Genomic DNA, 16,658 nt, shown 5'->3' with positions numbered 1-16,658 from the left:
AATTCTGCACTGTTTTACCATGCCTGGAAGTTACTGCTGCAGTACCTCACACGATACATATAGAAAACATAGGAACAATGGAATACAGTTTTTTTAGGTTACACCAAGCGCAAAACAGTGGTATTTGGAGAAGCTCTCAAGCGGCACAGAGACCTGGACCATTTACCTCCATGCACACATATGGACATTGGGAATTATATATTTTTTGGTTTAAGTTACTACACAATGCAGGAGTTTAAAAGCCACAAGTCTTTGGAAAGTTAGGAGGCTTTCTGCTGTGGCTGGGTCCATCTACAACAGGTGATAACAACAGTGTTGTACTGGCCAAAGTAAGTTTATTCACATGCGTTTTAGCGTATTGTAATTACATTGCATTTAGAATGCACTTCTTGACCAAAATGACAAAGTAATTAACTGCGACTGAACACTAGATTGTAACGAGATGTTCAATGTATACGAACGTTTCCAACATGTTTTGATGTAGGCTAAAGCTGTGTATGTTTAGTTATGATTTGATTTTAACCCAATGACACATACTGTACCAGGTTTTTTTTGTTGGGGGCTGCAAAGTGGACAAACCAGTTCTGGGTTAGCTAGGGAAGTTAAATGTGTGATTGCGAGATGTAAATGTCCGGGTTAGATTAAAGCCATTAACAGCGTGAATGCAAAGTGACTTACATTGTAAACAATATAATTCCCAATGTCCATATGTGTACACTGAGGTAAATTGTTCAGGTCTCTGTGCCGCTGCAGGGAGCTGCCTGAGAGCTTCTCCAAACACCGCTGTTTTGCGCTTGGTGTGAGCTTGTTCCTGTAAGGTCCCCTTTCTTTCGCCTTATGTTTTTGCATTGCTTTACTTCCTTCCTATTCTTTCTCGTATTCGTAGATCCGTCTCGATCTGTTCCGCCGACAAAATAAATGCGCAAAAATGAAAGCGCTCTGAAATGTTTAGTCGCGCCTCTGTGAAGTTCTGAAGGCATTGCCCCTGGCAACCGATAGCGTATCCTGCCATCAGGGCCGACCGGCTCAGACCCCTCCCAAATCAACCCAAATCGGCACGTGACTCCTCAATCTCAATAAAGAAATGAAGCTATAATGAAAGCACAAGTGCTAGCATAGTTGTAATGTTGACTTTGAGATCAGGTTGAAGAACTACGTTATTCCATACTACGTGATACGTAACCCACTTTTAAAAAGAGCGAGGATACGTGACAACTTCGTTTTGTGTCTGAACTTTCACACTTTCATTCATAAAATCACCCGTCTGTGTTTGAAAAGCAACAAGGATTGGTACATTTGTATTTGTGCCTATAATGTTTATTTGTTTATTATTATTGTCAGCTAATAAAACCTATGCTTCAGGGACCATATTCATATAACATCTAAGGCTAAATGTAGCTCTTGACTGGTTGAGTTAGATGGTGATTAACACTAAACTGTAGAAAATCAGTTGAGTGTCCCCAGCTGTAAATGTCATTGGCTGTTAAAGAGCCAGTAAGATGAAAATTCTAAGCTTCCTATCACTATTTATAAGTCCTGTACAACAGGTTTAAATCCATCCAAGGTTAAAAAACATTGTCATTTTGTCAAAATATCATTTTAAAATTACCTCAATTCTCAGAGATCCCCAAACGGTTCGCGCGAAGCTGTTCAAAAGATTCAGTTTCCTTAAACCCCACCTTTCGGTAGCATACTGTGTTCTGATTGATTAACTGACATAGTTTTGATTGGTTGTTCCGCACACAACTTCATGGTAAACAATGCTTTAGCATCTTTTTGGGGTGAATTATGTCTTATTCCTTTCATCGCGAAGCAAACAGTAAAATAAAAAACTTGAACAGTATCGCTGCTTTTTCTTCTGTGTGGGCGTATTCAAGTGCGCGCTTCAGTTTGAATCTGAATAGCGCGTTCAGCGCGGGGGCGTGGTCACGGAAACGTGAAAAACGGACATCGCATTGTTTTTCATATGGATTACTTTATCACAGAATATCTGTGATATTTTCGGCAGCACTTGTTTAGTTTTAAAGTAGACATGTCAAGCTTTCTATAGATATCTCTCTCATGTCTCTTCGTTGAGTATTAACGGAGTTACATTTTAATGACGTGTTTGTAAATGAAGATCAGCGCAGAGAAAGGCTGCAGACAGCACACATACTGATAAGACGCTCGGGAGAAAACAAACACATAACTTCAAATCATCATACTTACAGGTTGTGATTCGGAGATGCTTGTTGGTCCAAATAAAGTTGGTAATGAACCCTCTTTTATGGTCAAACGCTTTGAAAATCCCGCCTTGAACTCACCGAGATTAGAAAAGCAGTCATCAGTGAAATGTTGTGAACACAACAAAAGGGATTTGTTGTACTGCTCTGGTATTGTGGTAAAATGAATTTTAGCCATTGGTTCTTCTGATCTTCATTCTTTGGCAGTGAAAATAAAAAAACTTGCCTTTACAATTAAAAACACACTGTCTCCTCGACATGATGCTATCACACCAACCAGAGCGTCTGTGTGGGGGGTGGGGCAGCTCAGAGTTTTGTTTCTTCCAAGAGGGTAGGCGGAGATTATTATGCAAAGTGTTCTAGTGACGTACATAGAGATGGGCAAAAGATTTGAAATCTATAACGACTCGTTTCAGCGATTCAGAGTCGACTCCTTACTTTAGAAGCCAATAACTTTATAAATCGTGTACTTTTTGGTTTAACTACTTTGTTTACACTGATGGACAGCTACATCATACACTGTAATACAGGTAATTTTTGATTTCCCATCTGTGTGGCTCTTTAAAGTTGTGTTGTGTTTAAAAAATTGAAGGAATCGGGGGCAGGGTTTGGATGTTCTTCCTTCACCCTCTCTATTAGACAACTGTGAAACATTTATTTATTTATTTTTTAACACAGACTTTATTTCATTAATTAAAAGAATTCTCTTCAAGAATTACTTTTCAGGTTTTAACATCATCCTTTAGTATTAATAATAGCAATTTCAGTAAAGTTTCTGGTTTGATTTCTTTTAATTGTGCAGTTTATGTGCACTCTGTTCTTTTGTCAACATCAATAAAATTCTTGTTTTTCTATAGTAGGTGTTATGTCATCTGAATGTACTGCTCATTTTTGCAAGTGAATTTATACTGTCAGTTTTTAAGTTGCATTGTCTGGGGATTTTTACATTTTTCAGTCTCCAATTTCTGTTCAGTATTTGAATGTTTAAATTCATATATATACATATATATATATACATATACATATATATATACATATACATATATATATATATATATATATATATATATATATATTGCAAATTAATATATTTACATAGTCTGATATCTAAATGTATTTACATATATGGGAAATAAACATATGTAAATATTCCCAATAAAAATATATTTACATATGTTTAATATATGTGGAAAATATTAAAAAGCAGCCAAAATCAAATATTTAAATATATTTTTGTAATATATTTTAAAATATATTTACATATATTTTATAAAACATATTTTCTTATATTTAAATTTAAAATATTTCAATATATAAAAATGTGTTTATTTTAAATATATTTCGATCTATCAATCATCATTGAGAACATCTCTCCCCTCTCTGCAAGACATCCACACCAGAAGATGTAAATCTAGGGCTGTTAAGATACTTAAAGACCCCACCCACCCTGGAAATCATCTTGGTTATGTATGTAACCCTCGTTCCCTGAAGGAGGGAACAGAGACGTTACGAATGGGATCTCGCCCGTATTCCAGCTGGACGTATGCTAGCAGGCTGCCTGACCGTGGGAGGACTTACAGAAGGCAGGTATCCACCAAGGTGGTGATACATGAGATGTCTGAGGGTACCCAGCCCGCAGGGTGGAAGTTTCAACAACAGAGCTGGCAAGGGGCTTGCCAAGGGAAAGACACATGTTGCGGAGAGACTTACTGTGGACATACACATGTGGGATTGCCCAGAAAAGGGAGGCACCTAGTCCCACACAGGGCTGACCAAAGGGCATGTACGCAAGTGTTGGACATTAACAGTGCTGGAGGAACCCAGGGTTCTGACTGAGGAACTCACCTGAGGGGAATAGCACACGCATCCAGTCCGCGGAGTGGAATGGCGCAGCAAGCGGATTGACACCGAGCAGGCTCTACACGGAGAACACAGATCTTGCGAATGTGTTAGGTGTCACCCAGCCCGCAGCTCTACAGATGTCTGTTAGCGAGGCGCCATGTGCCAGCGCCCAGGAGGAAGCTACACTCCTAGTTGAGTGAGCTCTCACCCCTAGGGGGCATGGCAGGTCTTGAGCCTGATAAGCCAGGACAATAGCATCCACTATCCAGTGGGATAACCTCTGCTTGGAGACAGCCTTTCCCTTCTGCTGGCCGCCGTAACAGACAAAGAAGTGGTCTGAGGTCCTAAGGTACTGAGTTCTGACCACATAGGTACGGAGCGCACATACTGGACAGAGCAGCGCCAGGGCTGGGTCTGCCTCCTCCTGGGGCAGCGCTTGCAAGTTCACCACCTGATCCCTAAAAGGAGTGGTGGGAACTTTGAGCACTTACCCAGGCCGGGGTCTCAAGATAACGTGAGAGTTAGCCGGCCCGAATTCCAGGCACGCTTCATCAACTGAAAATGCCTGCAGGTCCCCGACCCTCTTCACCGAAGCCAAAGCCGTCAGGAGTGCAGTTTTCAAAGATAAAAACTTTAACTCTACTGAGAACAAGGGTTCGAAGGGAGCTCTCTGCAGTGCCGATAGAACCACTGCGAGGTCCCAAGAGGGGACTTGCTGTGGGCGAGGCGGATTAAGCCTCCTTGCTCCTCTCAGGAACCTGATGATCAGATCATGCCTCCCAAGAGACTTACCTTCAAAAGGGTCATGGTGAGCCGAAATGGCGGCCACATAGACCTTGATGTTGGAAGGAGACATCCTTCGTTCCAACCCCTCCTGAAGAAAGGAAGGCACTGACCCAATCGGACATTTCCAGGGCTCCTCACGCCATGAAGAACACCAAGTGACGAAGAGGTTCCACTTCAAAGCATAGCCGTGTCTGGTGGACACGGCTCTAGCTGAAGTGATGGTAGCTACCACCTGTGGTGGCAAGGTACCTAAACCTTCCATGACCCTTCCAGAACTCACACATGTAGGTACCATAGATCGGGACGTGCGTGCCAGAGGGTGCCCCGTCTCTGAGAATGAAGGTCCTTCCTCAGAGGAATTGGCCAGGGAGGGGCTGTCGCGAGGAGTACAAGTTCGGGGAACCAGGTCCGGCCGGGCCAGAAAGGCGCAACCATGAGGACCTGCTCCTCGTCCTCCCTGATCTTGCACAACGTCTGTGCAAGAAGGCTCACTGGGGGAAACGCATACTTGCGCAAACCCAGCGGCCAGCTGTGTACCAGTGTGTCCATGCCGAGGTCTGCCTGAGCGTCTCCGAAGCGTTCCTGAATCAGCTGAACTGACTGGGGTGGAGTCTCCATTCCCCAGGGCGAGACTGCTGTCGTGAGAGCTCGTCGGCTGCACGATTGAGCCTGCCCGGAATGTGAATGGCACGCAGCGACCTCTGATGCTTGTGACTCCACAAGAGGAGATGGCGAGCGAGTTGCGACATGCGGTGGGAGCGTAGACCACCCTGACGGTTGATCTACGGTCGCAGTGTTGTCCGTATGGACCAAAATGTGCTTGTCTTTCAGCAGGGCCCTGAAGCGGTGCAGAGCAAGCCGTACTGCTAGCAACTCGAGGCAATTGAAATGCCACTGAAGTCAGGGTCCTGTCCAGGAGCCCGACGCAGCATGCCCGTTGCACATGGCACCCCAGCCCGTGGCAGAGGCATCTGTTGACACAACAACATGTCTGGAAACTGGTTCTAGGGGCACGCCGGCCTGTAGAAAAGTGGGGTCCAACCACAGGGTGAAGTTTCGGTGGCAGGCCGGAGTGATGGTCACTCGGAGCGTGCCCTGTTGAATGACCGCTGCCACGGACGTCATATGCCCCAGGAGCCTCTGAAACAGTTTCAGTGGAACCGCTCTCTTGCCCTCGAAATGTCTAAGGCAATTAAGCAGTGACTGTGCACTCTCGTTCGTAACCGCGCGAACATGGCGACCGAGTCTATTTCCATGCCGAGAAAAGAGATCCTCTGCAGAGGGGAGAGCTTGCTCTTTTCCCAGTTGACCTGAAGACCCAGTCGGGCGAGGTGTCTGAGCACCAGATCCCTGTGCTCGCACAACCATTCTCGAGTGTGAGCTAGGATCAGCCAGTGGTCGAGGTAGTTGAGGATACGGACACCTTGTTCCCTGAGAGGAGCCAGGGCTCCCTCCACAACCTTCCTAAAGACGCGGGGAGACAGGGCCAACCCGAATGGGAGAACCTTGTATTTATATGCCTGCCCCTTGAAAGCAAACTGAAGCAAAGATCTGTGTTTCCACAGACCAGGGAGTTGAGGAGCTGAGCCCGATCAGACCCCCTCATGTCTGCCAGGTTCAGCCATAGGTGGCGCTCCTGGACCACCAAAGTGGACATCACCTGACCCAAGGAGCACGCAGTGACCTTTGTCGCCCAGAGAGCGAGGTCGGTAGCAGTGCGTGCCTCCTGCAAAACCCCTGGGTCAGCACTGCCCTCGTGCAGCTGCCGGAGCAGCTTGGCCTGATAGACCTGAAATGAGGCCATGGCATGCAGGGCAGAAGCAGCCTGGCCCGCAGCTCTGTAAGCCTTGGCCACAAGCATGGATGAGAATTTACAGGCCTTGGAGGGCAGCTTGGGACCACCACGCCAAGCGGAGGTGCTCTGTGGACACAGTTGCATCGCAACAGAATGCTCCACCGGGGGAATCCCAGCATACCCCTTGGCCGCCCCGCCATTGAGGGCAGTGAAGGTGGAGGAAGTACCAGAACGGTATCCCCCAGGAACCAATAATCCAGCCTCGAGCATTCGGGACAGGGCGGAGGATTCCACTCAAGCCCGATGCTCTCCGCTGCCCGGGAAAGCACGGCCATCAGCTCGGGATGGGACTCAACAACGCTGGCACTCCCGAGGGAGGCAACGCAGCCAAATCCTCATCTCCCGAGGACTCAAGCTCGCCTTGTGATGCGGTGATCGACATACGGTCCTCTTCACGAGCCCCGAATGAGATGTCAGGAGCCTGTGAGGGTCCAGCAAACTCATCTGGAAACTCAACCGGGTGCGGCGTATGTGAGGGGGGTGTGGCCCGAGGAGGTTGGCTCGTCGGGGAAGCCCACACAGTAACCCTCAGATCACCCTGGCCACCAGCCGAAGTAGCCCTCTTACGAGAAGAAGAGCTAGAACGGGGTGTGGCAGAGGGGACTCTATACCTTTTAAGGTACTCGAGTCTCGATCTCAACACCGAGATGGTCATGTCCACGCAATGAGAACATGAGCCATCCACGAATGCAGTCTCAGCGTGCTGGAAGCCCAGACACATGACACAGCGCTCGTGGCCGTCACGAGGAGCGATATATCGACCGCACCCAGAAACACACAGGTGAAATGACATCTTTAAAAAGACGCAAATCGGCCGGTATCTCTTTTGTGAAAGAAATTTGCTCTTTCAGAGGTGTTGAAGCGCTCAGGGGAACGCGGGAGCTGTCACAGGAAACCCAGATGAATTGCTGAATCGCGCCGTCACAGCAACACCAGCTCTTGCTTGTAGCACTCCGGTGAAAGCAGCACGCGATGTGCTCGGCTCTGAAGCGAAAGCTTGAATATAATTGCTCTTTATATACCTGCTCTGCGGGGCGGAGCTCGCGATGCAAATCGCGCAGACCAAGGTACTTTGTGTACCATTGGCTCGTTTTGTTAGCCTGACTACGTCGGACTTCCTACTTCCGCTCAATTTCATTTCGCTTCTGTACTCCGTCTGATACAGCGTCAGAGATTTCTGTTTGCCACCGGTCTGGAAACAGCCGGGCCAATCAACGAACAGAGGGCGGCTGAGAGCCGTGACGTAGATGCGTAGATTAATTTAGCATAATCTGCAAAAGTCGTTTACAGCCATGTTCACTCCGGTATTTCGCTCGCATCATCATGTGTTTACAACAGGTTTACAGTGGAAGTTCAATCATAGATTTGAGTTCGATGCATGATGTCTGTGCTTCGATGCGGCTGTACAGGTGCATAACATACGTCTTAACTAAACGTATCTGATTGGCTTACGGGTAACCAATGATTTTAAACTTCAGACAAGTGCCCCCTAGCGAGAGAGAAAACACTTCTCTATTATGCCATTCCAGACTCTGTCTACGAAGCAAAGTGAAGTAGCAGAGTCTGGTATTACCAGGCTATCGTTTTGTACCACTCGTTCGTAACCGCGTGAACATGGCGACCAAGTCTATTTCAATCCAGTACTTTAAAAAAATGTAGTTTGATAACATGAAAGCAACCAATTAAGTTTTAACTGAACTCGAAGACAAAAAGTTTGCGCACATTTTTTTCAAAGCTAAGCTTATAAAAACTGTATATAACAGAATAATGTTTGAGCTTGTTAAAATTAATCACACAGGGAAATGTTTGCATTAAGCAAATGAATCACTTTAATAAAATAGTTTGGATTAAACAATGAATCTGACAATAGGAAAATGTATTACATTTCATTATTCTAAAATACAATTAGGACATTATGAGATAAATAATCAAAATAGTCAAGACTTTTAATATCACATGGCAACATTCAAGAAGTTAATACAAACAATGATTGCCAAAGGATGAAAGCAGAACTCTTTAGAACAAGCAGATATTACTAACAGGTATCACACTTTCCTTCTTACAAGTAATTAAAAGGCTGGAAACAAAAGAGATATTGCAGTTTTTTATGGCATAACAAATAGCTATCTTTCAAATGACCTTGGCTAAGAAATCAGGCCATTAATGATTCCTGAACGTGCTGCAATTTCATTTCATTCAAAACCACACTGACTTGTGCCTTATATTCAAGTAAAGCACACGGCCCTCCAGTGTTTTACATGTTTATCTGCTGATTTAGGGGGAGTGATGGAGGTTTGTTAGTATAACTGGCAACAAAAATTAAGCCCTTCCCATCATTAGATGCTTAACAATTGAGGTTTGCGAGTTTAAAATGCTTGATGCTTGATCTAGCTGCAGTTACTTTATATACATATAAGACTGAAGTGAACATCTTCCTCAGGTTGTTGGGAAGAGAGCAGTGCAACATTTAGCAAGATTCAAATAGAGGTGTACAGTACAGCTGTTAGTGACTGTAAACGCACTGGAATGAAAACCACTGGTGATCCTGCAAAGCCCTGAAATCACACGCCATAAAATCTTTCATGACAAAACTAAAAAAGAGGGACGTAATTAAACATTTAGATTTTTTAAACCAAAGTTAATACAAACTTTAAGTACTATACACACTTTTCTATTGTATATACACATTTTTTGTATACGCATGGATACATATTTTACAAACACCATTAGGCTAATATAATTCTTGGTTAGGTCTAGCAAGAATTAGGACAAAGCAAAATATCAATTCATTTCCTAACTTCACTGCCAAATCTGGCAATTTTTGCTAAGTGAAATCAATCCTTAAACAGGAATCTGACAGAAAGATGCAGAAAGAGGGCGAAATTTATGAAGACATGTCTGTCATATTTCATATTCCCCAAAAACAAGAAATTTCTGAAATGATATATTGTATCAAGCAAATGAAGCCTAATTGTTTTCCTCTATCAGTTTAAATATGTGGAGTCTGTAGGTAAGCTGGAAGTTAAGTATGAATAAATTATAAATATGTTTTTTGTAGATAAATTGCTCTGAAAAGTGTAAATACTGGTGGTGTAAAAATCTGTAAAAGTATGACTTTGAGGTTTGATTAATTTTGTATATTATTATTTTGATGTTTTTGAAAGATGTCCCTTACACTCAAAAGTCCACATATATTTGATTAAAAAAATACAATAAAACAGTAATTTATGAAATATCATTACAATTTAAAATAACTTTTCATTTTTATTTTATTTGAATACATTTCAAAATGTTATTTATTTCTTCAGAAATCATGCTAATTTAAAAAATAATAATAATAATAACCACAGTTTCTACAAAACTGTTTTCAACATTGATGGTAATAATAATATATTATTATTATTAATGTTGAAAAAGGTTTGGAAAAGAATTGAAAATATCTATTTATTATTATTCTTATTAATGTTGAAAACTGTTTTGAAAACAGATGGAACATATTTATTATTATTATTATCATCAATGTTGAAAAGTTTTGAAAATAGCTGGAAAATATTTATTATTATTATTATTATTATTATCAATGTTGAAAACAGTTTTGTAGAAATCAAAATAATTCTTTTGATTTTGGGATGAAATATGACGTTTGTTTTTAAACACGCCTGTTCCAGTAAATCCTACATCATAACCAAAATTAGGATGCATTTTTTCAAATGTTTTGTATATTTGGATCAATAAACTGTATATGCAGACATCTGATCTACGCTTTAAAATGCCTTTAAAATTGTAAAATGGCAATGGCTCAGCAAATCTCAACTCTTTGGAAACTTTCCTCAACATATTTTTACAAAAACCTTTATCGATGGAAAACACGTTTCTTCTTCTGTCTTTGGTAATCCGCACGTGATGATTACAAGAATATAGCCACTTTTCTTCACCAGAGCCTCATAAACATGACGACCCACTGTCTATGTGCTCCTACGCCTGATTAAGATCTAATATTTTCTTGCTCTATTTACCACAGAAACAGTTTGAATCACAATCCACAGCTGACTGAGAAGAACTGACCCTCATGAATACCTCACCTCATGGAATGACAAACTTTAAGAGCGTTAGTTCATTAATGGACGATAAATACCAAACCAATCAGCTCTATTCAAATATTATTTGACAGGAATGACAGAAGCGAGCTCTCTAAAGAGAATCATTTTGGCTACATGTTTGCTTAAGCCATCGCTTGACGGCGTCGTTCAGCTCAAAGCCTGCGGTTATGAAGCTGGATTCTCACAGTGCTCTATCAGGCGGGGGGGGATTGGGGTGGTATTAGTCAGGGGTCTTGCTGCCGTATAACATCAGTAGGTTTGTATAGGAACAGGTGGAGTGCTGGAGGGAATGTGGTCACCAGCGAGAGCATCTGTCCCGTCACTGTTCTACAAGGCAAAGAGATTGTCCTCCGTCTGCTGTGTCCTCCTGCGGTTGCTGCTAGATGCGCTCACTAGAGGTCTGGGCTCTCCGGTGGCGGCAGCGGCGGCCAGCGGTGGAGCCTGGTCTGCGGCTTTGGCCCGCTCCTCTAAGAACTTGTCGAAGTCTAAAGAGACATCAGGAGAACAACTGTCAACTGCATTCATGAGTTTAAATCTTGCCATGAAATAATAGTCCGAAAAATCTATTCATTCCAAATGGATCTGTTTGTTAAACCTTCAGATGAATGTGAACTCAGAGTCCTTAGAAATTTGCGTATCAAATATGATACAGTAGGCTTTATATAGTTAATGCAAATTTGAAATAGTATTTTAATTAGTGCTGTCAAACAATTAATCGCGATTAATCGCATTCAAAATAAAATAAACGTTTTTGTTTACATCATATATGTGTGTATTGTGTATATTAACTATGAATATATAAAAGACACACACATACAGCATATATTTTGAAAATATTTACATGTTTTCATATATTATTTACATTTATATTAATATAATTTATAATTTATATCATATATAAATATTTAATATATAAACGTAAAAATGTACATGCATGTGTGTGTATTTATCTATGCATAATACATATACACAGCACACACACATATATATTATGTAGCAAAAACTGTTATTTTGGATGCGATTAATCGTGATTAATCGTTTGACAGCACTGATTCGAATATTTCCGTAATGTACCCTTGTAAATCCACATTTTTCTCTCTCACACTGTACCTTCACTCGTGACTCCTTCCTCTGCCTCTTCACCCTTCTGTTTATGGAAGTAAAGAGAATAAAATTATTAACACATTAGACCAGTCAGTTTTCTTACTTATATACCACACTGTGCCATAAAGACACAGAATGAACAGGGACCTACCATTCAGCTGGAAAACCACTTTACAGCGTGACATTTTTATAAACAAAGGTACATTGTGTATGTATGCATTTTCCTTATTATTTATGACAATAGATCAGTGTTGGGGAGAAACTGACTGAAAGTGATGACACTAATTAACTAAGTGTGACAATAGTTAAGTTGTTTTTTAAGTAGTCTAGCTTTTCTGGTAACATCCAACAAACACAAGTGTAGCATGACCAAACACATTCACTTATGTGATATGTACTTTTGAGAAATGGTTTTATCTCTGTCTGTCAGTTCTGTCTTCAGTGAGGATCAGGTCAAGGTTTTTTTATTTTTTATTTTCCTAAATTCTACCGTTTAGATTAGCCAAAGATCAGCTCATGTACATTTACAATACTGTTCAAAATTTGGGCTTGGTAAGATTTTTTATGTTTATGAAAGTCTCTTATGCTTTACACGGGTGCATTTATTTGATACAGTAAAAATACAGTAAAATCACTTATATCATGAAATATTATTGCAATATTATTGCTTTCCATTTTAATGTTTTAAAAATGTTATTTAATCCTGTGATCAAAACTGAATTTTCAGCATCATGCATTTATTAGAAAAAAAAAATGTTTTGTAATAATATGTGTAATAAATTGTATAAATGTGTTTACTGTCACTTTTGATACTCAGTCAATATATCCTTTTTGAAAAAATGTAATTCATAAAAATAAAAAATAATTAATGAATCCAAACTTTTGAACGGTAAAAATACTGTCATATTTTTTTATAATGGCTATATTTTGTCTGAAAATTATGTAAAAGAAACATACACTTAAATAACTTCAATGTCATTGGAACTTGTAGTATTTCTAAATACTTTTTTCCAAAACCAGGCCAAATAAATCAACTTGTTAGACATTTTTTGGATCAGCTTCAGCAAATGCTCACATTCTACTGTTTTTGAAAATTTCATCAATTTGTATGAATTTTGAGTTTTCTTTTAAATTCCATGCAATTCTGTTTAGGTCCGAGAAATCATGACTAAAATATTGGCTATGTAAAAACAAACATCGCTGCAGTTTGCTTCTATTAACTTCCCCAACACTGTTCAATGGACATATATCACATCACATTTATTGACTTCAACAAACTACACAGTTCTTTGAATATCTGTAAGATGACATATAACAACAGATGAGAGAAAGCATCCGGCACCCATTGAACTGCAACATTCAACAACATCACTCTTCTGAACACGCTCATGAGTTCCTCCAACACCACAGACTGGAGCTTCACGGACATCTTAAACTGCTAATCATTTATCCCTAGTTAATATTCATTAGTATGATGTGAATGAGTGGCTTATGGTGGACTGACAACATGACTGGTGGAAATTAATGATTAGTAAAGTACTGAGGTGGGAGAAGAATCAGACAGCAGAACCAAACAGACTTGGTTAAATGAAAGGGAGGAAGACGACGTGATGCTAACATGGAAACAAAAACAGAGAGAATGAAATCAAGGTAAAGAAGTCTCACCACATCAGCACAGAGCCACTCCTCAATGTCATCCATGACAGAGGACTGCGATACGGGGATCTATGGAGCAAAGCCATGGACAAACCAAAGACCCCCAAAGCCACGAAAGAACAAAAAACACCCCGACAAACGAAAACACAAACAATAAAATCACCAGAAGCTCTGAGAGGAAAATAACAACAACAGAAAAATGCTAAATCAACGTCAAACCGAGCCAAAACACACACAATCCACACACTCTCTCGCTCACACACACAGAGCTGGAGTAACACTGCTTCACATGCTGTGACAGTGAAAAATGAAAAGACACTGAAGGAAAGATGCAGTGTGAAGCTTCTGAATCAATAGACAAGTGTTTTATCATTATGAATACAGGATTATGGTGAAAAAGGTCCTGAGAGAGAAGAGAGGCACAAGAGCTCCCCCTACAGTGAACATTTCTCCATGTTTTTCTCTTGGACAGAACTGTTTGTACTTTTTGTACATTACACAGTTTTTATGATTATTATTATTATAACTATATACCTGTCACAAGACATTTGCAGTGTCATTTCCTCTATTTGTTAAGACCAAGATTCAAAATATAACTTTTTAAACACTACGAGTCCAAAGTTTGAGGATAATATAATATAATATAATATAATATGAATAACAAATACACATTAATTCATATTTATTTTGTCTCAGGTTATATTTTGGTTATTTTGTTAAGTTAAATCAGCTCAACTACACATGTGTGAAGAAGACTTTCATTCAGATCAGAATGGTGTGGATTAATGAGGTGAGGAGGGGAGTTTTTCTGTGTTATTATTGTCAGTAGTAGTGATGACGGAGATCATATGGAAAGGCTCTGACCACACAACTGTCCAGTTTAAGATACGAAGGACCAAACTACTGGACAACCATTAGGTGTATTCACACTTTATTTACACTACCCATTAAAAGTTAGGGGTCGCTAAGATTGATTTATTTAAAGATATGTCTGATGTTATACAACATTTCTATTTCAAATAAAGGCTGTTCTTTTAAACTTTCTATTCATCAGAGAATCCTGGAAAATAAAATTTTATAAAAAAAAAAAAAAATGTTTTCAACATTGATAATGACAGACGATTGGAGGAATGATGATGAAAATACAGATTTGATCAAAGGAATAAATTGTATTTTAATATATACAGTCAAATAGAAAAAAGCTATTTTAAATTCAAATTTTTTACGATATATATACAGTACATCATACTGTTGGGTGCCGTGATGTTATTGATGTGCTGAACACTAAACCTAACATTCTCCTGTGGGAGAAAGATCTTCATTTCTTATTGGTGTTGCAGCTCATTTGCATAAAGTTAAACTTTGTTGCACCACTAGACACATTCACACTGCATCGTCAACAGTCACTGTTGCTCATGTTACCTGAAATCAGCAGCTCTCAATAGAAATCAATGACTTCAGGGAACTTTCTTTCTGCCAATCTCAATCAATGTGAATGTATTTTGAAACCCTGAGTTTGGAGCTGTACAGAACAGAGGATCCAGAACCTCCCATGAGCCGAGGGCCGGTTATAACTGAGTTAATTCATGTTAAAGTCCAGGGTCTAGCCAGTGTATGAAATGAAATGGATAAGATGAAATCTACCACTTTTATCCTGAAAAAGTAAGGGTTTCCTACCTGTGATGATCAATGAAAATTAGGTGATGAAGAAAGTCACAGTAAAAGGGACAGAGCAAAGAGAAGAGCCTAGAGATGGCCCTAGAGCCTCTCAGGAGTTATTAGATCAGAGATGTTGAAAAAAAAGGAAAAAAGGGGCTGCTTCTTCCATACAATGAAAAATAAAAACATGACTTGCTCACCAATGGATCCCGTGCAGTGAATGGGTGCCATCAGAATGGGAGTCCAAACAGCTGATAAAAACTTCACAGTAATTCACAAGTAATCCACACTCCAGTGCATTAATTAATGTCTTGTGATGTATGGAGCAGCTCTCTGTATTTTGGCACTATACAGGTGCTGGTCATATAATTAGAATATCATCAAAAAATTGATTTATTTCACTAATTCCATTCAAAAAGTGAAACTTGTATATTACATTACTTCATTACACACAGACTAATATATTTCAAATGTTTATTTCTTTTCATTTTGATATTTATAACTGACAACTAAGGAAAATCCCAAATTCAGTATCTCAGAAAATTAGAATATTGTGAAAAGGTTCGATATTGAAGACACCTGGTGCTACACTATAATCAGCTAATTAACTCAAAACACCTGCAAAAGCCTTTAAATGGTCTCTCAGTCTTGTTCTGTAGGATACACAATCATGGGGAAGACTGCTGACAGTTGTCCAAAAGATGACCATTGACACCTTGCACAAGGAGGACAAGACACAAAAGGTCATTGCAGAAGAGGCTGGCTGTTCACAGAGCTCTGTGTCCAAGCACGTTAATAGAGAGGTGAAGGGGAGGAAAAGATGTGGTATAAAAAAAAGTGTATAAGCAATAGGGATAACCGCACCCTGGAGAGGATTGTGAAACAAAACCCATTCAAAAATGTGGGGGAGATTCACAAAGAGTGGACTGCAGCTGGAGTCAGTGCTTCAAGAAACACTACACACAGACGTATTCAAGACATGGGTTTCAGCTGTCACATTGCTTGTGTCAAGCCACTCCTGTGGCTTGACACTCCTCCATGCCACGCCACATTGCTGCAGTAATTCAGGCAAAAGGAGCCCAAACTAAGAATTGAGTACTATACATGCTCATACTTCTCATTTTCATACTTTTCAGTTGGCCAAGATTTCTAAAACTCCTTTCTTTGTATTGGTCTTAAGTAATATTCTAATTTTCTGAGATACTGAATTTGATATTTTCCTCAGTTGTCAGTAATAATCATCAAAATTAAAATAAATAAACATTTGAAATATATCAGTCTGTGTGTAATGAATGAATATAATATACAAGTTTAACTTTTTGAATGGAATTAGTGAAATAAATCAACTTTTTGATGATATTCTAATTAAATGACCAGCACCTGTACATCAAGATGGATCTGTAGATACGAAGTGAATGTTAAATTTGATCAGGT

General features: G+C 40.2%; 1 protein-coding gene across 6 annotated transcripts in view; it reads right to left on the bottom strand.

Annotated features, from left to right (window-relative positions):
- LOC127953886 (TOM1-like protein 2) overlaps positions 1-16,658 on the bottom strand; it is a 71,190-nt gene that overhangs the window by 28,545 nt on the left and 25,987 nt on the right. For 2 of the 6 annotated variants that reach the window (XM_052553249.1, XM_052553251.1), the window contains 3 exons: positions 13,575-13,634; positions 11,916-11,952; positions 8,511-11,290 (listed from right to left, as the gene is read on the bottom strand). The exons of 1 other annotated variant lie outside the window; for it this stretch is intronic. In XM_052553249.1, coding sequence (XP_052409209.1) covers positions 11,133-11,290; positions 11,916-11,952; positions 13,575-13,634 — 255 coding nt within the window. In that variant the 3' untranslated portion in view covers positions 8,511-11,132. Of the gene's footprint in view, positions 1-8,510; positions 11,291-11,915; positions 11,953-13,574; positions 13,635-16,658 lie in introns of those variants that run through there. 3 more of the 6 variants (XM_052553250.1, XM_052553252.1, XM_052553253.1) reach the window with 2 other exon arrangements.

The sequence above is a fragment of the Carassius gibelio genome, chromosome B3 (genome assembly GCF_023724105.1).
Source record: "Carassius gibelio isolate Cgi1373 ecotype wild population from Czech Republic chromosome B3, carGib1.2-hapl.c, whole genome shotgun sequence".
Lineage (NCBI taxonomy): Eukaryota > Metazoa > Chordata > Actinopteri > Cypriniformes > Cyprinidae > Carassius > Carassius gibelio.
This window is presented reverse-complemented; position numbering and strand designations above follow the sequence as displayed.